The sequence below is a fragment of the Triticum dicoccoides genome, chromosome 6A (assembly GCF_002162155.2).
Source record: "Triticum dicoccoides isolate Atlit2015 ecotype Zavitan chromosome 6A, WEW_v2.0, whole genome shotgun sequence".
NCBI lineage: Eukaryota > Viridiplantae > Streptophyta > Magnoliopsida > Poales > Poaceae > Triticum > Triticum dicoccoides.
Genome location: NC_041390.1, coordinates 127,787,120 through 127,814,232, shown reverse-complemented (window position 1 = coordinate 127,814,232; position 27,113 = coordinate 127,787,120). Strand labels below are relative to the sequence as shown.

General features: G+C 43.7%; 1 protein-coding gene across 1 annotated transcript in view; it reads left to right on the top strand.

Annotated features, from left to right (window-relative positions):
• The first annotated feature begins 23,203 nt into the window (after positions 1-23,203).
• Positions 23,204-27,113, top strand: part of LOC119316235 (probable sucrose-phosphate synthase 2) — a 7,650-nt gene continuing 3,740 nt past the window's right edge. The window contains exons 1-5 of the mRNA XM_037590544.1: positions 23,204-23,508; positions 23,601-23,690; positions 24,723-24,931; positions 25,882-25,945; positions 26,419-27,112. Of these exons, the coding sequence (XP_037446441.1) occupies positions 23,320-23,508; positions 23,601-23,690; positions 24,723-24,931; positions 25,882-25,945; positions 26,419-27,112 (1,246 nt within the window). The 5' untranslated portion in view covers positions 23,204-23,319. The remainder of the gene's footprint in view (positions 23,509-23,600; positions 23,691-24,722; positions 24,932-25,881; positions 25,946-26,418; position 27,113) is intronic.

Below are 27,113 nucleotides of genomic sequence, written 5' to 3'. Positions count from 1 at the left end.
AGGGTCTTTGTCTCCTACATTGATTGGCAATTGCTCTACTTGCGAGCCATTAGATTCATCAAACTTCACATCTACCGTCTCTTCAACCTTTCAGGTGAAATTGTTGTAGACACGGTAAGTGTGAGAGTTTGAGCCATAACCAAGTAGAAAACCTTCATGAGATTTAGGAGCAAACTTTGAACGACGATGCTTGTCAAGAATGTAGCACTTTGAGACGAATACTCGAAAGTATCCAACTTGGGGTTTGTTACCGGTGAGGAGCTCGTATGTCGTCTTGCCGAGTAGCTTGTGAAGATACAAGCGATTTGTTGCATGACAAGCTGTCTCAACCGCTTCTGCCCAAAAGTGCTTCGGCGTCTTGTACTCATCAAGCATCGTTCTCGCCATTTCGATGAGCGTCCAGTTCTTCCTCTCAACAACTCCATTTTGTTGAGGTGTGTATGTAGCCGAGAACTCGTGTGAAATCCCTTCTTCGTCAAGAAAGGTGTCCACATTTGCGTTCTTGAACTCCGTTCCGTTGTCACTCCGAACCTTCTTGATCTTCACGTCAAACTGATTTTGGGCCTTCCTAGCGAAGTTTTTGAAGATCTTCTGGACCTGCACTTGTCATCAAGAAAGAACATCCACGTAAATCTTGAAAAATCATCAACTATAACTAGACCAAAAGAATTTCCACCGAGACTCTTGTAGGCGTTGGGACCAAAAAGATCCATATGAAGTAGCTCGAGTGGCCTCCTTGTGGTCATGATCTTCTTCACGGGATGCCTTCCTCCAACCTGTTTACCTGCTTGACAAGCACTGCAAAGTCTATCCTTATCAAATATGACATCGTTAACTCCAAGTATATGATTTCCTTTAATAAGCTTGTCAAGGTTTCTCATGCCAACGTGACCTAGTCGTCTATGCCACAACCAACCTTTTGAGGATTTAGCAATAAAGCAAGTTTTAGGTTGTGCCTTTTTAGAGAAATCGACAATGTAAAGATCACCTCTACGTATACCGGTAAAGACCATTTTATGATTGTCTCGATGAAACACTTGGCAATCTACCTCAGTAAATAGGACATTCAAACCGTTATCAGCAAGTCTAGATACTGAAAGTAAGTTGTAGCCGAGAGATTCAACGAGCATGACATTTTGAATGGAACTATCATGTGATATGGCCACCTTACCAAGGTCAACCACTTTACCCTTTGAATTATCACCAAAGGTGACATATTTTCGAGGGCTGTCGTTTTCAGCAAGCTCACGGAACATCTCTTCATCTCCGGTCATATGATCAATACATCCACTACCAAGAACCCATTCCTTTCCTCCTGACACATATCCCCGAAGATTTGCCATAAGACCAAAATGTCTCATTGCATCATCAAGATCGAAGTCACTATCATCATCATCATCATAGTATCCATGTTCACCATGATCTTGTGACTCATCATTTCCTAGAGAGGGTAATTCATTAGATAAATGATCATCAAAGTGTTCACCTTTATGAATTCTTATAGCTTCGGATATAATATCACTAATGATTCCAACATCTCCTTTAGCACGCTTGAGATTGGCAAGCTCAAATAGACAATCACCAAAACTAGGATCACTAGAGTTCATCTTACTCAAGGCAATAGATTTATGGAGAATTTCATCCAAATTTTTCAAGGAATAATCGGGAAATCGTTCCTCAAGAAATTTCCATATAGTATAGGCACAATTAAGAGTAGGCAACTAGCAATCAAATTTTTGGGCAATCGTCTAATGATGAGCTCAACAGTTCTAAGATTGCGAATTATGTCAATATCTTCATCTAGGGTAGGATGCAAAGGATCAATATGAGGTGCACAAGGGCTAGCAATATACTTGTTCAAATGATATTGATTGAAAATTACAAGCATCTCATTTTTCCACTCATGAAAATACTCTCCATCAAGAATAGGCACTCTATGTCTAAGACTCCCTAAAGTAGACACATCCATCTTCCTCCAATGGTGATTAAACCAAGGCAATGGAGACCAAAGCTCTGATACCACTTGAAGGACCTTGAAGTAGATGTGTCTAGAGGGGGGGTGATTAGACACTTAATGCTAAAGTTGCAGTTTTTAAGCTTTTTCGGTTTAAGTGGAGTTTAGGCACAATTTCAACATTCACAACACATATCAAGCAAGCATGCAAAGAGTATATAGGCAGCGGAAAGTAAAGCATGCAACTTGTAAGAATGTAAAGGGAAGGGATTGGAGAATTCAAACGCAATTGGAGACATGGATGTTTTTCCCGTGGTTCGGATAGGTGGTGCTATCCTACATCCACGTTGATGGAGACTTCAACCCACGAAGGGTAACAGTTGCGCGAGTCCACGGAGGGCTCCACCCACGAAGGGTCCACGAAGAAGCAACCTTGTCTATCCCACCATGGCCATCGCCCACGAAGGACTTGCCTCAATAGCGGTAGATCTTCACGAAGTAGGCGATCTCCTTGCCCTTACAAACTGCTTGGTTCAACTCCACAATCTTGTCGGAGGCTCCCAAGTGACACCTAGCCAATCTAGGAGACACCACTCTCCAAGAAGTAATAAATGGTGTGTTGATGATGAACTCCTTGCTCTTGTGCTTCAAATGATAGTCTCCCCAACACTCAACTCTCTCACACAGGATTTGGATTTGGTGGAAAGAAGATTTGAGTGGACAGCAACTTGGGGAAGGCTAGAGATCAAGATTCATGTGGTAGGAATGGAATATCTTGGCCTCAACACATGAGTAGGTGGTTCTCTCTCAGAACATATGAGTTGGAAGTGTAGATGTGTTCTGATGGCTCTCTCCACGAGTGAAGAGGAGGTGGAGGGGTATATATAGCCTCCACACAAAATCCAACTGTTACACACAATTTACCAATCTCGGTGGGACCGAATCAACAAACTCGGTCGGACCGAAATAGTAAACCTAGTGACCGTTAGAGATTTTCGGTGGGACTGACATGCAACTCGGTAGGACCGATATGGTTAGGGTTAGGGCATAACGTAATCTCGGTGAGACCGATTACACAAACTCGGTGAGACCGATTTGGTAACAAGCTAACCAGAGGGTTGGTCAGGCAAACTCGGTGGGACCGATTACACAAACTCGGTGAGACCGATTTTGGTAATGAGCATACACAGTGAGTTTGCATTGTAACCTCGGTAGTACCGATTGCACAAGATCGGTGAGACTGATTTTGGCAATGGACATACACAGTGAGATTACAATCTCATCTCGGTGAGACCGAGATCCCTATCGGTAGAACCGATTTGCTAGGGTTTGGCAATGGCTATGACAAGTGAAACTCGGTGGCGCCGGATAGAAATAATCGGTAGGTCCAAGTTTGGCTTGGGTTTAGGTCATATGTGGAAGTGGGAAAGTAGCTGAGGATTTTGGAGCATATCATTAAGCACTTGAAGCAAGAGGCTCATTAAGCAACACCTCATCCCTCCTTGATAGTATTGGCTTTTCCTATGGACTCAATGTGATCTTGGATCACTAAAATGTAAAATGAAGAGTCTTGAGCTTTAAGCTTTAGCCAATCCTTTGTCCTTAGCATCTTGGAGAATTTCCCACAACCTTTAGTCCATGCCACTCCATTATTGAACTTATTTGAAACATACTAGATAGAAACGTTAGTCCAACCAGAGATATGTTGTCATTAATTACCAAAACCACCTAGGGAGCACTTGTGCTTTCATTATCAGTGGACAAATGCAATACGGTGCCTGCCCCTGCTGCACGTTCAGCGACGCTCGCCAGCTCGAACGCCCACTGCCGCTCCAGACGATCCCTCTCTAAGCGTACGAACTGCTCATAGATCTCCTGATTCCCCGCCTCTGCGTCGGCGTGTGCTGCGGCCACGACTGCGGTAAGGCTCTTTGCATGCTCGACGAGGTGCTCCTCCTCTCCCCGCAGGAACTCAATGTAGCGCACAAGGTTGCTGACGCACGTGCGGGCCTCCACCTCTGCCCCCTCCTTCGGGCGGCGGTGGCGGAGCGGTGATGATCTCGGCGGTTGACGGTGGGCTGGCGGCCACGGCGACCGACGATGGGGTGGCGACCACGATCACCACCTCCCGCCTTCGGGCCGCGGTGGCGAAGCAGGTGATGGTCACGGTGGCCGATACTGGGGTGGCAGCCACGACGGCCACCTCCCGCCTTTGGGCCGCGGCGGCGGAGCGGGAGATGGCCCTGGCTTTCAACGGTGGCGTGGCAGCAATGGCGGTCAGCAACAACGACCAACGGGCAGCGGCGGCAGAGCGTGTGGTGGGTGTTCCGTGCACACCAACAGGGACGCCACGCGCACTACACTATGCCGGGGACTGCGCCGCCGCCGTGGTATAGCCTCCCATCTGGAGCTTGCCTCTGATGACGGCGGAGTGACTGAGCGACGATGACGGACCGGTGCCATTGGTGATTGTGGAAGAAGCAGACAAGATAAGCTATAGGGAGGGAGGGGAAAATACGACGCAGGACTCGCCGTATGTGAGGTTTTTTTAGCAGGCCGGTAAGCATTGGAATTTTGGTGGATTTCACTGAGTCGGGCGGGAAGCTTGCGCGGGAACCTGCGAGGTTGCGCGGGAACAGACTCACGGACGATTCATTGGCGCCACCATTTGGCCAAAAGAACGCGCCCGCGCGCAGCGCAAGCTTGCCCTATAAGCCGTCTACGGCAACGGGGTGACAAGACATGCGTGAGGAGGACGAGAGGACACGTACACATACAATTAATAAAAAACGTTTGTGATTTAATTACCTACTATACCCCCGTCCTGATTTATAAGTAGGATTTATTAACTAATAAAATACAAATACATGTCGCCATAGATTATATCGTTGGAGTCGTATTTGAACATAGTTTCCAGCTATACAATTTTTGTAACATGCATTAACACTTTTTGTTGGGGAATGTAGTACTTTCAAAAAAATTCCTACGCACACGCAAGATCATGGTGATGCATAGCAACGAGAGGGGAGAGTGTGATCTACGTACCCTTGTAGATCGACAACAGAAGCGTTAGCACAACGTGGTTGATGTAGTCGTACGTCTTCACGGCCCGACCGATCAAGCACCGAAACTACGGCACCTCCGAGTTCTAGCACACGTTTAGCTCGATGACGATCCCCGGACTCCGATCCAGCAAAGTGTCGGGGAAGAGTTCCGTCAGCACGACGGCGTGGTGACGATCTTGATGTACTACCGTCGCAGGGCTTCGCCTAAGCACCGCTACAATATTATCGAGGACTATGGTGGAAGGGGGCACCGCACACGGTTAAGAATATGATCACGTGGATCAACTTGTGTGTCTAGGGGTGCCCCCTGCCTCTGTATATAAAGGATCAAAGGGGGGGTGCGGCCGGCCAGGAGAGAGCGCGCCAGGAGGAGTCCTACTCCCTCCGGGAGTAGGATTCCCCCCTTTCCTAGTTGGAATAGGATTCGGGAGGGGGAAAGAGGAGAGAGAGAAGGAAGGGGGGCGCCGGCCCCCTCTCCTTTTCCTATTCGTACTAGGGGGGAGGGGCGCGCGGCCCAGCCCTGGCCACCTCTCCTCTCTTCCACTAAAGCCCACTAAGGCCCATATACCTCCCGGGGGGTTCCGGTAACCTCCCGGTACTCCGGTAAAATCCCGATTTCACCCGGAACACTTCTGATATCCAAATATAGGCTTCCAATATATCAATCTTTATGTCTCGACCATTTCGAGACTCCTCGTCATGTCCGTGATCATATTCGGGACTCCGAACAAACTTCGGTACATCAAAATGCATAAACTCATAATATAACTGTCATCGAAACCTTAAGCGTGCGGACCCTACGGGTTCGAGAACAATGTATACATGACCGAGACACGTCTCCGGTCAATAACCAATAGCGGAACCTGGATGCTCATATTGGCTCCTACATATTCTACGAAGATCTTTTATCGGTCAGACCGCATAACAACATACGTTGTTCCCTTTGTCATCGGTATGTTACTTGCCGAGATTCGATCGTCGGTATCTCAATACCTAGTTCAATCTCGTTACTGGCAAGTCTCTTTACTCATTCCGTAATACATCATCTCACAACTAACTCATTAGTTGCAATGCTTGCAAGGCTTATGTGATGTGCATTACCGAGAGGGCCCAGAGATACCTCTCCGACAATCGGAGTGACAAATCCTAATCTCGAAATACGCCAACCCAACATGTACCTTTGGAGACACCTGTAGAGCACCTTTATAATCACCCAGTTACGTTGTGACGTTTGGTAGCACACAAAGTGTTCCTCCGGCAAACGGGAGTTGCATAATCTCATAGTCATAGGAACATGTATAAGTCATGAAGAAAGCAATAGCAACATACTAAACGATCGGGTGCTAAGCTAATGGAATGGGTCATGTCAATCAGATCATTCACCTAATGATGTGATCTCGTTAATCAAATAACAACTCTTTGTCCATGGTAAGGAAACATAACCATCTTTGATTAACAAGCTAGTCAAGTAGAGGCATACTAGTGACACTCTGTTTGTCTATGTATTCACACATGTATTATGTTTCCGGTTAATACAATTCTAGCATGAATAATAAACATTTATCATGATATAAGGAAATAAATAATAACTTTATTATTGCCTCTAGGGCATATCTCCTCCAGTCTCCCACTTGCACTAGAGTCAATAATCTAGATTACACAGTAATGATTCTAACACCCATGGAGCCTTGGTGCTGATCATGTTTTGCTCGTGGAAGAGGCTTAGTCAACGGGTCTGCTACATTCAGATCCGTATGTATCTTGCAAATCTCTGTGTCTCCCACCTGGACTAGATCCCGGATGGAATTGAAGCGTCTCTTGATGTGCTTGGTTCTCTTGTGAAATCTGGATTCCTTTGCCAAGGCAATTGCACCAGTATTGTCACAAAAGATTTTCATTGGACCCGATGCACTAGGTATGACACCTAGGTCGGATATGAACTCCTTCATCCAGACTCCTTCATTTGCTGCTTCCGAAGCAGCTATGTATTCCGCTTCACACGTAGATCCCGCCACGACGCTTTGTTTAGAACTGCACCAACTGACAGCTCCACCGTTTAATGTAAATACGTATCAGGTTTGCGATTTAGAATCGTCCGGATCAGTGTCAAAGCTCGCATCGACCTAACCACTTACGATTAGCTCTTTGTCACCTCCATAAACGAGAAACATATCCTTAGTCCTTTTCAGGTATTTCAGGATGTTCTTGACCGCTGTCCAGTGATCCACTCCTGGATTACTTTGGTACCTCCCTGCTAGACTTATAGCAAGGCACACATCAGGTCTGGTACACAACATTGCATACATGATAGAGCCTATGGCTGAAGCATAGGGAACATCTTTCATTTTCTCTCTATCTTCTGCAGTGGTCTGGCATTGAGTCTGACTCAACTTCACACCTTGTAACACAGGCAAGAACCCTTTCTTTGCTTGATCCATTTTGAACTTCTTCAAAACTTTGTCAAGGTATGTGCTTTGTGAAAGTCCAATTAAGCATCTTGATCTATCTCTATAGATCTTAATGCCTAATATGTAAGTAGCTTCACCGAGGTCTTTCATTGAAAAACTCTTATTCAAGTATCCCTTTATGCTATCCAGAAATTCTATATCATTTCCAATTAGTAATATGTCATCCACATATAATATCAGAAATGCTACAGAGCTCCCACTCACTTTCTTGTAAATACAGGCTTCTCCAAAAGTCTGTATAATATCAGAAATGCTACAGAGCTCCCACTCACCGTCAGCGTCAGTCTTCTTCTTGAAGATCCATTTATTCTCAATTGCTTGCCGATCATTGGGCAAGTCAACCAAAGTCCATACTTTGTTCTCATACATGGATCCCATCTCAGATTTCATGGCTTCAAGCCATTTTGCGGAATCTGGGCTCACCATCGCTTCTTCATAGTTCGTAGGTTCATCATGATCTAGTAGCATGACTTCCAGAACAGGGTTACCGTACCACTCTGGTGCGGATCTCACTCTGGTTGATCTACGAGGTTCAGTAGTATCTTGTTCTGAAGTTTCATGATCATCATCATTAGCTTCCTCACTAATTGGTGTAGGTGTCATAGAAACAGGTTTCTGTGATGTACTACTTTCCAATAAGGGAGTATGTACAGTTACCTCGTCAAGTTCTACTTTCCTCCCACTCACTTCTTTTGAGAGAAACTCCTTCTCCAGAAAGTTTCCGAATTTAGCAACAAAAGTCTTGCCTTCGGATCTGTGATAGAAGGTGTATCAAATAGTTTCCTTTGGATATCCTATGAAGACACATTTCTCCGATTTGGGTTCGAGCTTATTAGGTTGAAGCTTTTTCACATAAGCATCGCAGCCCCAAACTTTCAGAAACGACAACTTTGGTTTCTTACCAAACCACAGTTCATAAGGTGTCCTCTCAACGGATTTTGATGGTGCCCTATTTAACGTGAATGCGGCCGTCTCTAGAGCGTATCCCCAAAACGATAGTGGTAAATCAGTAAGAGACATCATAGATCGTACCATATGTAGTAAAGTACGATTACGACGTTCGGACACACCATTACGCTGTGGTGTTCCGGGTGGCGTGAGTTGCGAAACTATTCCACATTGTTTCAAATGTACACCAAACTCGTAACTCAAATATTCTCCTCCACGATCAGATCGTAGGAATTTTATTTTCTTGTTACAATGATTTTCAACTTCACTCTGAAATTCTTTGAACTTTTCAAACGTTTCAGACTTGTGTTTCATTTAGTAGATATACCCATATCTGCTTAAGTCATCTGTGAAGGTGGGAAAATAACGATATCCGCCACGAGCCTCAATATTCATCGGACCACATACATCTGTATGTATGATTTTCAACAAATCTGTTGCTCTCTCCATAGTACCGGAGAACGGTGTCTTTGTCATCTTACCCATAAGGCACGGTTCGCAAGTACCAAGTGATTCATAATCAAGTGGTTCCAAAAGCCCATCAGTATGGAGTTTCTTCATGCGTTTTATACTGATATGACCCAAACGGCAGTGCCACAAATAAGTTGCACTATCATTATCAACTCTGCATCTTTTGGCCTCAACACTATGAATATGTGTGTCACTACTATCGAGATTTAATAAGAATAGACCACTCCTTAAAGGTGCATGACCATAAAAGATATTACTCATGTAAATAGAAGAACCATTATTCTCTGATTTAAATGAATAACCGTCTCGCATCAAACAAGATCCAGATATAATGTTCATGCTTAACGCTGGCACCAAATAACAATTATTTAGGTCTAATACTAATCCCGAAGGTAGATGCAGAGGTAGCGTGCCGACTGCGATCACATCGACTTTGGAACCATTTCCCACGCGCATCGTCACCTCGTCCTTAGCCAATCTTCGCTTAATCCGTAGTCCTTGTTTTGAGTTACAAATATTAGCAACAGAACCAGTATCAAATACCCAGGTGCTACTGCGAGCATTAGTAAGGTACACATCAATAACATGTATATCACATATACCTTTGTTCACCTTGCCATCCTTCTTATCCGCCAAATACTTGGGGTAGTTCCGCTTCCAGTGACCAGTCTGCTTGCAGTAGAAGCACTCAGTTTCAGGCTTAGGTCCAGGTTTGGGTTTCTTCTCTTGAGTAGCAACTTGCTTGCTGTTCTTTTTGAAGTTCCCCTTCTTCTTCCCTTTGCCCTTTTTCTTGAAACTAGTGGTCTTGTTGACCATCAACACTTGATGCTCCTTCTTGATTTCTACCTCCATAGCTTTCAGCATTGCGAAGATCTCGAGAATAGTCTTATTCATCCCTTGCATATTATAGTTCATCACGAAGCTCTTGTAGCTTGGTGGCGGTGATTGGAGAATTTTGTCAATGACACAATCATCTGGAAGATTAACTCCCAATTGAATCAAGTGATTATTATACCCATACATTTTGAGTATATGCTCACTGACAGAACTGTTCTCCTCCATCTTGCAGCTATAGAACTTATTGGAGACTTCATATCTCTCAATCCGGGCATTTGCTTGAAATATTAACTTCAACTCCTGGAACATCTCATATGCTCCATGATGTTCAAAACGTCGTTGAAGTCCCGATTCTAAGCCGTAAAGCATGGCACACTGAACTATCGAGTAGTCATCAGCTTTGCTCTGCCAGACGTTCATAACATCTGGTGTTGCTCCAGCAGCAGGCCTGGCACCCAGCGGTGATTCCAGGACGTAATTCTTCTGTGCAGCAATGAGGATAATCCTCAAGTTACAGACCCAGTCCGTGTAATTGCTACCATCATCTTTCAACTTTGCTTTCTCAAGGAACGCATTAAAATTTAACAGAAAAACAGCACGGGCCATCTATCTACAATCAAACATGAATAAGCAAGATACTATCAGGTACTAAGTTCATGATAAATTTAGGTTCAATTAATCATATTACTTAAAGAACTCCCACTTAGATAGACATCCCTCTAATCCTCTAAGTGATTACGTGATCCAAATCAACTAAACCATGTCCGATCATCACGTGAGATGGAGTAGTTTCATTGGTGAACATCACTATGTTGATCATATCTACTATATGATTCACACTTGACCTTTCGGTCTCCGTGTTCCGAGGCCATATCTATATATGCTTGGCTCGTCAAGTATAACCTGAGTATTCCGCGTGTGCAACTGTTTTGCACCCGTTGTATTTGAACGTAGAGCCTATCACACCCGATCATCACGTGGTGTCTCAGCACGAAGAACTTTCGCAACGGTGCATACTCAGGGAGAACACTTCTTGATAATTAGTGAGAGATCATCTTATAATGCTACCGTCAATCAAAGCAAGATAAGATGCATAAAAGATAAACATCACATGCAATCAATATAAGTGATATGATATGGCCATCATCATCTTGTGCTTGTGATCTCCATCTTCGAAGCACCGTCGTGATCACCATCGTCACCGGCGCGGCACCTTGATCTCCATCGTAGCATCGTTGTCGTCTCGCCAATCTTATGCTTCCACGACTATCGCTACCGCTTAGTGATAAAGTAAAGCATTACAGCGCGATTGCATTGCATACAATAAAGCGACAACCATATGACTCCTGCCAGTTGCCGATAACTCGGTTACAAAACATGATCATCTCATACAATAAAATTTAGCATCATGTCTTGACCATATCACATCACAACATGCCCTGCAAAAACAAGTTAGACGTCCTCTACTTTGTTGTTGCATGTTTTACGTGGCTGCTACGGGCTTAAGCAAGAATGCATCAAAACCACAACGATAGTTTGTCAAGTTGGTGCTGTTTTAACCTTCGCAAGGACCGTGCGTAGCCACACTCGGTTCAACTAAAGTTGGAGAAACTGTCACCCGCTAGCCACCTTTGTGCAAAGCACGTCGGGAGAACCGGTCTCGCGTAAGCGTACGCGTAATGTTGGTCCGGGCTGCTTCTTCCAACAATACCGCCGAACCAAAGTATGACATGCTGGTAAGCAGTATGACTTATATCGCCCACAACTCACTTGTGTTCTACTCGTGCATATAACATCAACATATAAAACCTAGGCTCGGATGCCACTGTTGGGGAACGTAGTAATTTCGAAAAATTTCCTAAGCACACGCAAGATCATGGTGATGCATAGCAACGAGAGGGGAGAGTGTGATCTACGTACCCTTGTAGATCGACAACGGAAGCGTTAGCACAACGTGGTTGATGTAGTCGTACGTCTTCACGGCCCGACCGATCAAGCACCGAAACTACGGCACCTCCGAGTTCTAGCACACGTTCAGCTCGATGACGATCCCCGGACTCCGATCCAGCAAAGTGTCGGGGAAGAGTTCCGTCAGCACGACGGCGTGGTGATGATCTTGATGTACTACCGTCGCAGGGCTTCGCCTAAGCACCGCTACAATATTATCGAGGACTATGGTGGAAGGGGGCACCGCACACGGTTAAGAATATGATCACGTGGATCAACTTGTGTGTCTAGGGGTGCCCCCTGCCTCCGTATATAAAGGATCAAAGGGGGGGTGCGGCCGGCCAGGAGAGGGCGCACCAGGAGGAGTCCTACTCCCTCCGGGAGTAGGATTCCCCCCCTTTCCTAGTTGGAATAGGATTCGGGAGGGGGAAAGAGGAGAGAGAGAAGGAAGGGGGGCGCCGACCCCCTCTCCTTGTCCTATTCGGACTAGGAGGGAGGGGCGCGCGACCCAGCCCTGGCCACCTCTCCTCTCTTCCACTAAAGCCCACTAAGGCCCATATACCTCCGGGGGGGTTCCGGTAACCTCCCGGTACTCCGGTAAAATCCCGATTTCACCCGGAACACTTCCGATATCCAAATATAGGCTTCCAATATATCAATCTTTATGTATCGACCATTTCGAGACTCCTCATCATGTCCGTGATCACATCCGGGACTCCGAACAAACTTCGGTACATCAAAATGCATAAACTCATAATATAACTGTCATCGAAACCTTAGGCGTGCGGACCCTACGGGTTCGAGAACAATGTAGACATGACCGAGACACGTCTCCGGTCAATAACCAATAGCGGAACCTGGATGCTCATATTGGCTCCTACATATTCTACGAAGATCTTTTATCGGTCAGACCGCATAACAACATACGTTGTTCCCTTTGTCATCGGTATGTTACTTGCCCGAGATTCGATCGTCGGTATCTCAATACCTTGTTCAATCTCGTTACCGGGAAGTCTCTTTACTCGTTCCGTAATACATCATCTCACAACTAACTCATTAGTTGCAATGCTTGCAAGGCTTATGTGATGTGCATTACCGAGAGGGCCCAGAGATACCTCTCCGACAATCAGAGTGACAAATCCTAATCTCAAAATACGCCAACCCAACATGTACCTTTGGAGACACCTGTAGAGCACCTTTATAATCACCCAGTTACGTTGTGACGTTTGGTAGCACACAAAGTGTTCCTCCGGCAAACGGGAGTTGCATAATCTCATAGTCATAGGAACATGTATAAGTCATGAAGAAAGCAATAGCAACATACTAAATGATCGTGTGCTAAGCTAATGGAATGGGTCATGTCAATCAGATCATTCACCTAATGATGTGATCTTGTTAATCAAATAACAACTCTTTGTCCATGGTTAGGAAACATAACCATCTTTGATTAACGAGCTAGTCAAGTAGAGGCATACTAGTGACACTCTGTTTGTCTATGTATTCACACATGTATTATGTTTCCGGTTAATACAATTCTAGCATGAATAATAAACATTTATCGTGATATAAGGAAATAAATAATAACTTTATTATTGCCTCTAGGGCATATTTCCTTCACTTTTTTGGTTAAATGTAAGGTTATACACTAGTAAGCGTTTGCCCGCAACACACACGGCTTATTCCATCACAAACAGCTCTGATGGATCAACTGTCTGCCACGTATCGCATACGCAACTCTAATCTGATTCGTGCATGATGTCTCCGACATCGCTCGCACATTTCGTCTTATTTGCCACGTATCACTGTGTCATCCTCTGCTCGCGTCCTTCGGCAAGCTCTGCTTGCCGTTAGGCGCTGTGGCGCGCTCGGTCGCGTCCGTTGGCGCGCTCTGCTCGCGTCCGTCGGCGCGCTCGGCTTGTGGACAGCTTTTCCTTGAGGCGACCGCGGAGCGCTCTGCTCGCGTCCCTCCGTGCACGCTCTGCCAGCGGTTGGCCGTTGATAACCCACAAGTATAGGGGATCACAACAGTTTTTGAGGGTAGAGTATTCAACCCAAATTTATTGATTCGACACAAGGGGAGCCAAAGAATCTCTCAAGTATTAGCAGCTGAGTTGTCAATTCAACCACACCTGGATAACTTAATATCTGTAACAAAGTATTTAGTAGCAAAGTAATATGATAGTGGTGGTAACGATAGCAAAAGTAACGGTAGCAAAAGTAATATTTTTGGTGTTTTGTAGTGATTGTAACAATAACAACGGAAAAGTAAATAAGCGAAGAACAGTATATGGAAAGCTTGTAGGCATTGGATCGGTGATGGAGAATTATGTCGGATGCAGTTCATCATGTAACAGTTATAACATAGGGCGACACAGAACTAGCTCCAATTCATCAATGTAATGTAGGCGTGTATTCTGAATATAGTCATACGTGCTTATGGAAAAGAACTTGCATGCCATCTTTTGTCCTACCCTCCCGTGGCAGCGGGGTCCTAGCGGAAACTAAGGGATATTGAGGCCTCCTTTTAATAGAGTACCGGACCAAAACATTAACACATAGTGAATACATGAATTTCTCAAACTACGGTCATCACCGGGAGTGGTCCCGATTATTGTCACTTCGGGGTTGCCGGATCATAACACATAGTAGGTGACTATAAACTTGCAAGATAGGATCAAGAACTCACATATATTCATGAAAACATAATAGGTTCAGATCTGAAATCATGGCACTCGGGCCCCAGTGACAAGCATTAAGCATAGCAAAGTCATAGCAACATCAATCTCAGAACATAGTGGATACTAGGGATCAAACCCTAACAAAACTAACTCGATTACATGATAAATCTCATCCAACCCATCACCGTCCAGCAAGCCTACGATGGAATTACTCACGCACGGCGGTGAGCATCATGAAATTGGTGATGGAGGAAGGTTGATGATGACGATGACGACGGATTCCCCTCTCCGGAGCCCGAATGGACTCCAGATCAGCCCTCCTGAGAGAGTTTAGGGCTTGGTGGCGGCTCCGTATCGTAAAACATGATGAATCTTTCTCTCTGATTTTTCTCTCCACGAAAGTGAATATATGGAGTCAATGTTGAGGTCGGTGGAGCGTTAGGGGGCTCATGAGGCAGGGGGCGCGCCCAGGGGGGTAGGGCGCGCCCCCCACCCTCATGGACAGGTGGTGCCCCCCTGATGTGGATCTTTCTTCCAGTATTTTTTATATGTTCCAAAATAATTCTCTGTTGATTTTCAGGTCATTCCGAGAACTTTTATTTCTACACAAAAATAACACCATGGCAGTTCTACTGAAAACAACGTCAGTCCGGGTTAGTTCCATTCAAATCATGCAAGTTAGAGTCCAAAACAAGGGAAAACGTGTTTGGAAAAGTAGATACGACGGAGACATATCAACTCCGCCAAGCTTAAACCTTTGCTTGTCCTCAAGCAATTCAGTTGATAAACTGAAAGTGATAAAGAAAAAACTTTTACAAACTCTGTTTGTTCTTGTTTATGTAAATATATAAAGCCAGCATTCAAGTTTTCAGCAAAGATTATGACTAACCATATTCACAATAACACTTAGATCTCATGTTTACTCATATCAATGGCATAATCAACTAGCGAGCAATAATAATAAATCTGGGATGACAACACTTTCTCAAAACAATCATGATATGATATAACAAGATGGTATCTCGCTAGCCCTTCTGAGACCGCAAAACATAAATGCAGAGCACCTTTAAAGATCAAGGACTGACTAGACATTGTAATTCATGGTAAAAGAGATCCAGTCAAGTCATACTCAATGTAAATTAACAGTAATGGATGCAAATGACAGCGGTGCTCTCCAACTGGTGCTTTTTAATAAGAGGATGATGACTCAACATAAAAGTAAATAGATAGGCCCTTCGCAGAGGGAAGCAGGGATTTGTAGAGGTGCCAGCTTGATACGTCTCCATCGTATCTACTTTTCCAAACTCTTTTGCCCTTGTTTTGGACTCTAATTTGCATGATTTGAATGGAACTAACCCGACTGATGTTGTTTTCAGCAAAATTGCCATGGTGTTATTTTTGTGCAGAAATAAAAGTTCTCGGAATGACCTGAAACTTCACGGATAATTTTTTTGGAATATATAAAAAATATCGGCGAAAGATTCAACCAGAGGGGACCCACACCCTATCCACAAGGGTGGGGACGCGCCCTACCCCCTTGGCGCACCCCTGTCTTGTGGGTCCCACGATGCTCCACCGACCTCAACTCCAACTCCATATATTCACGTTCGGGGAGAAAAAAACAAAGAGAAGGATTCATCGCGTTGTACGATACGGAGCCGCCGTCACCCCCTGTTCTTCATCGGGAGGCCAGATATGGAGTCCGTTCGGGGCTCCGGAGAGGGGAAATCGTCGCCATCATCATCACCAACCTTCCTCCATCACCAATTTCACGATGCTCACCGCCGTGTGTGAGTAATTCCATCATAGGCTTACTGGACGGTGATGGGTTGGATGATATTTACCATGTAATCGAGTTAGTTTTGTTAGGGTTTGATCCCTAGTATCCATTATGTTCTAAGATTGATATTTCTATGACTTTGCTATGCTTAATGCTTGTCACTAGGGCCCGAATGCCATGATTTCAGATCTGAACCTATTATGTTTTCATGAGTATATGTGTGTTCTTGATCCGATCTTGCAAGTTATAGTCACCTACTACGTGTTATGATCCGGCAACCCCGGAGTGACAATAGTCGGGACACTTCCCGGTGATGACCGTAGTTTGAGGAGTTCATGTATTCACTAAGTGCTAATGCTTTGGTCTGGTTCTCTATTAAAAGGAGGCCTTCATATCCCTTAGTTTCCAATAGGAGCCCGCTGCCACGGGAGGGTAGGACAAAAGATGTCATGCAAGTTCTTTTCCATAGGAACGTATGACTATATTCGAAATACATGCCTACATTATATTGATGAATTGGAGCTAGTTCTGTGTCACCCTAGGTTATAACTATTGCATGATGAATGTCATCCGACATAATTATCCATCATTGATCCATTGCCTACGAGTTCGTTTCATATTGATCTTTGCTAAGTTACTTTTCCGTTGCCACTGTTACGATTGCTACAAAACTGCTACTGTTACTTTTGTCGCCGTTACCGCTACTTCCATACTACTTTGCTACTAAATACTTTGTTGTAGATATTAAGTCTTTCAGGTGTGGTTGAATTGACAACTCAGCTGCTAATACTTGAGAATATTCTTTGGATCCCCTTGTGTCGAATCAATAAATTTGGGTTGAATACTCTACCCTCGAAAACTGTTGCGATCTCCTATACTTGTGGGTTATCAGATGTCAAAACAATGTTTCCTTAATGGTTTCCATGAGGAAAAGTTGTATGTGATACAACCAGAAGGTTTTGTCGATCCTAAGGATGCTAAAAGGTATGCAAGCTTGAGCGATCCTTCTATGGACTGGAGCAAGCGTCTCGGAGTTGGAATGTACACCTTGATCAAAGCTTTTGGATTTATACAAAGTTTGCAAGAAACTTGTATTTACAAGAAAGTGAGTGGGAGCACTACAACATTTCTGATAAGTATATGTGGATGACATATTGTTGATCGAAAATGATGTAGAATTTCTAGAAAGCATAGAGAGATGTTTGAAATGAGTTTTTCAAAGGAAGCCCTGGGTAAAGCTTCTTACATATTGGGCATTAGGATCTATAGAGATAGATCAAGACGCCTGATAAGACTTTCACAAAGCACATACCTTGACATGATTTTGAAGGAGTTCAAAATGGATCAGTCAAAGAAGGAGTTCTTGCCTGAGTTGTAAGGTGTGAAGTTGAGTAAGACTCAAATCTCGACCATGGCAGAAGAAAAAGAAAGGACGAAGGTCGTCCCCTATGCCTTAGCCATAGGCTCTATACGGTATGCCATGTTGTGTACCGCACCTGATGTGTGCCTTGCCACGTGTCTGGCAAGGGGGTACAAGAGTGATCCTGGAGTGGATCACTAGACAACGGTCAAAATTATCCTTAGAGGGATAAGGAAATGTTTCTCGGTTATGGAGGTGATAAAGAGTTTGGCATAAAGGGTTACGTCGATGCAAGCTTTGACACCAATCCGGATGACTCTGAGTAGCAAACCGAATACATATAATGGAGCAGCCATTTGGAATAGCTCCAAGTGGACCGTGGTAGAAGCATCTACATTATGACATAGAGATTTGCGAAGTACACGTGGATCTGAATGTTGCAGACCCATTGACTAAAACCTCTTTCACAAGCAAAACATGACCGAACCCCACAACATATTAGGTGTTAATCACATGGCGATGTGAACTAGATTATTGACTCTGGTGCAAGTGGGAGACTGTTGGAAATATGCCCTAGAGGCACTAATAAATTGGTTATTATCATATTTCCCTATTCATGATAATCATTTATTATCCATGCTGGAATTGTATTGATCGAAAACTTAGATACATGTGTGGATACATAGACAACAACGTGTCCCTAGTGAGCCTCTACTAGACTAGCTCGTTGATCAAAGATGATTAAGGTTTCCTAACCATAGACATGAGTTGTCATTGGATAATAGGATCACATCATTAAGAGAATGATGTGATGGACAAGACCCAACCATAAGCATAACATTTGATCGTATTAGTTTATTACTACTTCTTTCTTCATGTCAAGTATCTATTCCTAAGACCATGAGATCATGCAACTCCCTGACACCGGAGGAATGCCTTGTGTGTATCAAACGTCACTTCATAACTTGGTATCATAAAGGCACTCTACATGTATCTCCGAGGGTGTCTGTTGGGTTGGCATGGATCGAGACTGGGTTTTGTCACTCCGTATGACGAAGAGGTATCTCTGGGCCCTCTCGGTAATACAACATCACAAAAATCTTGCAAGCAATGTGACTAAGGAGTTAGTCGCGGGATCTTGTATTATGGAATGAGTAAAGAGACTTGCCGGTAATGCGATCGTACTAGGTAAGGAGATACCTATGATAGAATCTTGGGCAAGTAACATACCACTAGACTAAGGGAACTACATACGAGATTAATTGAATCCTTGGCATCGTGGTTCGGCCGATAAGGATCTTCATGGAATATGTGAGAACCAATATGGGCATCCAGGTCCCGCTATTGGTTATTGACCGGAGAGGTGTCTCAGTCATGTCCACATGATTCTTGAACCCGTTTAAGGTTCGGTGACGCTGGAGTAGTATTGGGATATTCATGTTGGTGACCGAATGTTGTTCGGAGTCCCGAATGAGATCCCAGACGTCACGAGGAGCTCTGGAATGGTCTGAAGGTAAAGATTTATATATGGAAAGTCATATTTTGGCTATCAAAAAAGTTTCAGGTTTTACCGGGAAGCTTCCAGAAGGTTCTAAAGGGTTACAAATGAGTCCGAAAGGATCCCTCCAGCACCTAGGGCATGCATGGGCTATAGAGGGCGTCCTAGAATTATTGGTCCAGGCGCACCAGCCCCCTAAGGCCCATCCACCTAGGGGAAGGGAAACCCTAAGGAAGAGGGCCCTCCACTTGGCTTGGAGGACACTCCTCCCCCTTTGGCCGCCTCCCCTCCTTGGAGGATGGGCTAGGGTTGCGCCCCTAGCCCTCCAACACCCCTATATATAGTAGGGAGGAGGTGCAAGGGCTGGAGACAACAATTCCCACACCTCGCGGCCTCCCCTCTCTCCCGTTCTTCCTCGTTCGTAGTTTCGGAGGTGCTTGGCGAAGCCCTGCTGGGATTGCTCCACCACCATATCCACCATGCCATCGTGCTGGTTGACATCCCATCTACTTCCCCTCCCTCTCTTGCTGGATCAAGAAGGAGGAGAGTCATCGAGCCGCACGTGTGCTGAACACGAAGGTGTCATCCGTTCGACGCTAGATCGGATTGGACCACGATTGGATCGTGAAGAGTACGACTACATCAACCGCGTTTCTTAACGCTTCCACTTAGCGATCTACAAGGGTATGTAGATCCAATCTCTCCTCTCGTAGATGTTCATCTCCTAGATTGATGTTGGCGAGCATAGGATTTTTTTTGTTTCCCATGCAATGTTCCCCAACAATTAGTACTTAATTTATGGACGTTGTGTTCATGCATGACAACTTTTCCCAATTTTTGGTAGCTTCACTCATCCCACCTCTCATGCTTCTTCTTTTGACTTCCAAATTTGAATCTATTACTCCCTCCGTTCCTTTATATAAGGTCTATTTGTTTTTTGATAAAATTCTAGAATGTAAGGTGCATTTCTTCTAGTTCCTCATAATTCCGTTGTTAGCCCTCCAGAAAAAGGAAAATATCTCTCTCCTGATTGTCTGTATCTCTCCTTGTAGCAAAAAAGAAACTATCTCTATATCGATTGCATGTATCTCTTACTTTTCTGAACTAACTAATTTACTTGCCACTAACCAATAAATTTGCCAAGGGTAATTCCGTCCTAACATGTCTATAATTATGTGCCTTGGTCATGGTGCCAAAAATAATACACCTTACATAAAGGAACGGAGGGAGTATATCTTTTGAATCGAAAGTCTAGTTTATGTTTCATTTGCATATTCGTGTTTTTCAAATATTAAAACTTGATAGCTATAATATTAAGTTTTTATCAACGTTCACCAAGTTTTGCTAATGCTATTTGTTTTTAGGGTTTATGTCTTATGGTTTTGGGCGCAAGATTTAAGTTTTAGTATTTGAAACTTGTTGAAATTATCCTTTATTTTTTCAAATTTTAATAGCTGAAAGTTGGCGAAGTTTATAAAATTGATGAAAACGTATTCAAGAGTGGTCTTGCATTAAAGCCCTCGTCGCAAGGGACACATATATACAACCAGAACACAAATTAAACTTTCAATTGAAAAGATATAATAGGTACAGATTTGGAAGTCAAAAGGAAAAACATGAGAGGTGGGGTGGATGTAGGTGCCAAAAGTTGTGAAAAAACTGCACACATGGACCCCAAGGGCTAAAGCACACGCAAAGACCAAAACACTTTTGAATCATGAGCCAATCTCACATATGCGTGCCCCAAATCCTCTTTTGTGGTGTGAGATAGACAATAAAGAAGTAAACATCCAAAGTGTGTATAACTCAAGTTATCCGTAGTGAGTTTGTGGTACTTGGCCATAAGCTAACTAAGAGCATCTTTAGCAGATCCTGTAAACCGCGGTACCGCAAATTTCACTTAAGGAATACTGTAAAACGATTTCATGATTACCGCGGAAGGCACGGCAAAGCATATCCTTCGTACAATATTGCATAATTTAAACATAGAGTTTGCCACCATAGTTCGCCAGAATTTAATCACACATTCGAACACACAAACTTAAACATACTAGATAAGCCTAATCTAAAATACTATAGTCCTTCTTGACATGGAGATAATACACGACCGTGGAGTTGGAGAGAGTGAAGGCGAGTTGCTACTCCTCCTTGGCCGCCTTGAGCCGTGCAGAGACTCCTTCTTCTCTGGCTGCGATCGCCTCCTTTGCCTCGACGAGCTCGAGCTCCGCCTCGCGGAAACGCTTGGTGGTCGGCCAAAAGTGGTCCCCGATGCGGTCAAACACCCTCCACGCCCTCCGGGCGCCGCTGCGGGAGAGAGCACCGCGCTCCCTCGCCTGCACGCGGCATCATTCCTCGACTGAGGGTGGGGACGGATGGAGCTCCTAGGCTCGTCGTCGTGGCGGTCTCGCTTGTGCGGCGGTGAGCCGCCGCGCTCACCCTGTGCGTTCGGTTTATTCGGTTTACATGGTTCGGTTTATACGGTTTTTTGGTTTGTACGGTATTAATACTTCCGTAAATACGGTATGAAAATAAAATATGGTTCGGTTTGGTATATACCAAATTATTTCGGTATGGTTTCGGTATATATCATAAAAACCAAAGTTGACGCGAATTTGAAAATGACGTAATAATAATTTGCAAATTTATGATTCAAAACACATACTATTTTACACAAATAGTATATGACTATATATATAAGTATATATGCATGCATTGATTCATCTGTTGATGGTTATGGACGTGCTTAGCATTTTAAAAAGAGAAAATGACTATGTTACAAGAAAAATTTATATGCTTAGCAGTGAATTTGACTCATGTACAAGAAAAATGACAACTTGTACGGTTGTTCATCTCAAAAAATATAAATTTATTTTTATTTCGGTTTATTCGGTTAACCGTTCGGTTTTTTGGTATATACCATAAAAACCAAAGTTCAAATCGGTATGAAAAGTTCATACCATACCGAAATCAGAAACCATAAAAACCATAAAATCGGTTCGGTTCGGTTTATTTTTGGTATGGTTTTTCGGTTTGGTTTTAAAATGCACAGAGTGACGCCGCGCCCCCCTCGGCCACCACGCCCACGACCTCCGCTCGACATTGAGGCGGTCGAAAAGGGGTTGTGCGCGCGAAAAATGGCCACCAGAGTGGGTGCATTTGGCGTCGGATAAAGAGGAATTGCGGTGGAGGAAGGTGGGGGCTTTGGCGGATAGGAACCCTAAAATGAGTCAGATCCGGTAAATATAGTGGCGGAGCTGGGGTTTTATGGGCCGCACGTATATTTTTTTTTTGGGCATGGCCTTCTTCACAGGATCTGTCCAGGCCGAAATTTTAACGTTTCCTATAAATCGCCGGAATTATAAGGGCCGACGAGCTTATACGGGATCTGCTAAAGATGCTTTAAGTGTGTGACAACATATATAGCCAAAGTAGTCCATAAGTTGAGACCTGCACTTCACTTCAGAAAAAATAACTCATAGATTTGCCATGCAAACTTTGTTTAATATTGACATGCATACAAATAATATTATTTTAGTGCTTTATAGCTTGTGAACTACACTCATAATATATAAGGGCAATATATGATGATTGTCTTTTTTTTTGTTCGCTTATGGACATGTTTTATGTACACATGGCAAACACCCTAAGCACTTGGATCACATTAAACACTTGGACCTCCTCTAAAATGGAAATGTGATGGTGACGATACTTGGTCATCGTCAAGGAATGATTAATCATAATGCGTGTTATGTGGAGGAGACTGATGCGGTGCCTGGAAACCAAGTGCACAATTTGTAGGAGGCACACACGTTGTTGCACCGACGATGTCACGATTACATGATAAATGCATGGTTCCTACCAACTTCAAATCGTTCATAATTGAAAAGCGAGCAATTTCATAATCTTCATCAAAAAATGAGGAGGAAAAGTTTTCTTGAGGGTAAAAGATGAGGAGGAAAAGTTGTTACATCCAATAATTCAAATTCCATCGATTAATCTAAATCATGAAACAGGACAGGGAATGAAATTTTAAAAAATGGCATCTCATATTGATGCTGCCATTATACTATTGTGTGTATTGTATTGTATACTGGTTCCAAAGTCCAAACGTACCAGACTGTCTCGCTCCATTATTACCAGGCCGCTATTTTTTTCTTTCTCTTGTTTTGTTTTGTTTTGGTACTTTCCTTTCGCCTCGTCATTTCTCCTCACTTCCTCCTCCTCCCCACCTCCCTCTTTTGGCTTAGCCTCCACTCTTCCCATCCCCCGATCTCTCCGGGGCTGCGGCGGCGGCTGCGGCGGCGGCGGCGAAGATGGTGGGCAACGACAACTGGATCAACAGCTACCTGGACGCCATCCTCGACGCCGGCAAGTCGGCCGTCGGCGGCGACCGCCCCTCCTTGCTCCTCCGCGAGCGTGGCCACTTCTCCCCGGCCCGCTACTTCGTCGAGGAGGTCATCACCGGCTACGACGAGACCGACCTCTACAAGACATGGCTCCGGGTATGTGGCCGACGCGCAAGCAGAATCCTACCCTTTTGGATTTCTCTGCTCCGCTTCGGATTTGTTTGATCGATCTGCGGTGTGTGTCGCAGGCGAACGCGATGCGGAGCCCGCAGGAGAGGAACACGCGGCTGGAGAACATGACATGGAGGATCTGGAACCTCGCGAGGAAGAAGAAGGAGGTGAGCTCGTCTCTCTTGGGATTGTAGTAGCTTCCTTGTGCGAGGTTCTATTGGGCGATTCTGTACAGAGAACGGAAAGCTCCAGCGAGTTATTAGGTCGGTCTAGTTTTGCTCAGAAGTAGCTGAAGGCTGAAAAGAATCAAATATGTGGTGTGGTGTAGGTGATAGTTAGAAGACGGCAGATCTGTTCAGAGGAGTTGCAGTTCTCGATTGATTTATGGAGGATGCTTGGCATTCTTTTATAGTGGTAGACTTGTGGCCATTGATGATGAAATTGCACAGAAATTAGTTGCAGGTACTGAAGAAATATACTCCCTCCGTTCCTGAATATAAGTCTTTGTAGAGATTCCACTAGGTGGACTACATACAGAGCAAAATGGATGAATCTACACTTAAAATGCATCTATATACATCCATATGTGGTTCTTAATGGAATCTTTACAAAGACTTATATTTAGGAACGGAGGGAGTAGGTACTAGCATGCAAAGAATGGTGGGTGGAATTGGTGCATTTTTTCCTTGAAGCTTGAGCTATTTATAAGACAATATACTTGCCTACTACAGCTATGATACTATGCTATAATCTGATTGTCCTCGGATTTTTAATGTTACCTGTACCTTATAATTAGCATGTGAAAGGTGTCGCTTGATAATTCATGCACAGTTATGAAAATACCTTGCACAATTGTCATATTTGCTGGAAACGAAGGGAGTTCTGTGAATACATGCTAGCTGACACAACAAGACATGTTGAATCTGCGTATCCCTTTCTTAACATCTATTTTCTCTGTACCTGAAGTAGATAACTTTGCACATAATAATATAGTATACCACCAGTTTCCCAGTTAAGTTCAGTTCAGTTACAATTTTATTTTTACTTTCTGGGTAACTTCCCGATCCACTTATTTAGTTCTACTACATTTTATATCAAAGAGCACATTTTTTTAAAGTCCAATATTGGACTGTGTCCACTCTATAATTCTAGCGGTCTAGCCTCTCCTGCGTCAGTCATATATATGTTCTGATATGCAGTTAGAGAAAGAAGAAGCCTGTCGTTTGTTGAAAAGGCATCCAGAAACCGAGAAAACACGAATTGATGCTACAGCGGATATGTCTGAAGATCTCTTTGAAGGTGAAAAGGGAGAAGATGCTGGTGACCCATCTGTTGCCTATGGTGATAGCACCACAGGGGTCTCACCCAAGACAAGTTCAGTTGACAAGCTGTACATTGTATTGATCAGGTACGGAGAATATTGTTTCAGCATAACCACCAGGAGCAGATAACATGTTAATCTCTTCATAAGGCACATTCTATTATCTGATGCTGAATATAATATACTTAACCAGATAGGAGGAAGAACATTCTTCTTCCATACATTCAAAGTAATCTGTACCACAGGGAGCTCACAATGATGCACCAAGTGTTTTTTTTCTGCCTATCCATAATAACAAGGTGTTCACAACAAATCGCTTTCTTAATGAATAAAATCCTTGGAGATACATGAAGCAGCAAAACTTAATTATAGTGATACCTCTTCTTCGTGACACTCAAATGGACAAAAGCCCCTCCTGTCCCTGAGCACTATCACATTAAAGAAATAAACTGCAAGGGATTGTCTTGCTTTGATAATTGATACCCTGATTCTAAAGATTACCTTTAAACCGAGGTGGTGAGGTGTAATGTTTGTGCATTGCATTCATGTATCCACTCTGGGTATTCACATATCTGAATTATTGTGTTATGAAATAGTCTGGTCGCGAAGGACGACCCTTTTCCACTCTGCACATCTTCATTTTTTAGGAAAGAGCGGAAACAATTTTTAACTCGTATCTTGTTTCTACATATAAATTTTGTTTATATTTTTATATTGCTAATGAATTTCTGCAGCTGTGCTGGCTTTTAGGCTGTAAATCTGCACTAGAGCTAGGATTGCAAGAATTAATGTTTTATCAATTCATCACGTGCTTAGGCGTCAGGGCGGTTGGTGCTCGCCTTACCACCTTATAAACAATGCTTTGAAGAACTTCACACTCTGACAGAATAAATTTAGTTTCACCGCTTTATAATCCATCCTTTAGACTCAGAACCGATGGCATGGTTCTTTGTCAGCTGTGCAACTGTCAAATGAAGTGACATACATGTTTGTGTTGAATTGTAATGTATGTTAACCATTCATGTTTTGTGCTGCAGTCTCCATGGTCTTGTCCGTGGTGAGAATATGGAGCTAGGCCGAGATTCAGATACTGGTGGCCAGGTAATATGTTTGCACGCCTAAGTAGTACACATGATTGATTGATTGCTTGCATGATTGCAGTTGCACATAGTGGTCCAGTTAGTACATTATCTTGTATTAACTCGCATCTCAAATTGAACTTGGTACAGTATATGAATATCACAGATATTCCCAACCTTTTACAGTGCAGAGTTTACTCTAGTGTGTATCCTAAGGAGAGTTGCTTTTGTAGCCTGGATTCGTCTTCTCCTGCGTTTAAATAGGCTCTAGATAACATCTGATGCTTGTTTTCCAGTTGCATTTAAGGCCCACTGGATCGAGGGCTTGATGTTTTTCTTTTTTTTTCTTTTTGTGTTTAAATAGGTTCTTGGTAAAATTCAAACTTGCACTAACCTTCTCATCACACCCCCATCCTGTTTTCCCCCTTACATATGGGGCCTACATTCTCTATTTCATGTTTCAAGTACATAATTTTTTTATATACCATTTTGTAGGTCAAATATGTGGTTGAATTTGCTAAAGCATTGAGTTCGTCTCCTGGAGTTTACCGGGTTGATTTGCTGACAAGACAAATTTTGGCACCAAATTTTGATCGTAGTTATGGTGAACCTGCAGAAATGTTGGTTTCAACAACCTTTAAAAATTCCAAACAGGAAAAGGGAGAGAACAGTGGTGGATACATCATTCGGATACCATTTGGACCAAGAGATATGTACCTGACTAAAGAACGTCTATGGCCTTTCATTCAAGAATTTGTTGATGGTGCACTCAGCCATATTGTGCGGATGTCAAAAACAATTGGTGAAGAAATCGGCTGTGGGCATCCAGTCTGGCCTGCTGTGATTCATGGGCATTACGCCAGCGCGGGAATAGCTGCTACCCTGTTATCAGGAGCACTTAACCTGCCTATGGCATTTACAGGACATTTCCTTGGGAAAGATAAACTGGAAGGGCTTCTCAAGCAAGGGCGACAATCAAGGGAAGAAATAAATATGACATACAAAATAATGCGCCGAATCGAGGCGGAGGAATTGTCTCTTGATGCATCTGAAATTGTTATTGCTAGTACTAGGCAAGAGATAGAAGAGCAGTGGAACTTGTATGATGGTTTTGAGGTCATACTTGCAAGGAAGCTTCGAGCAAGAGTCAAGCGTGGTGCTAACTGCTATGGGCGTTATATGCCTCGTAT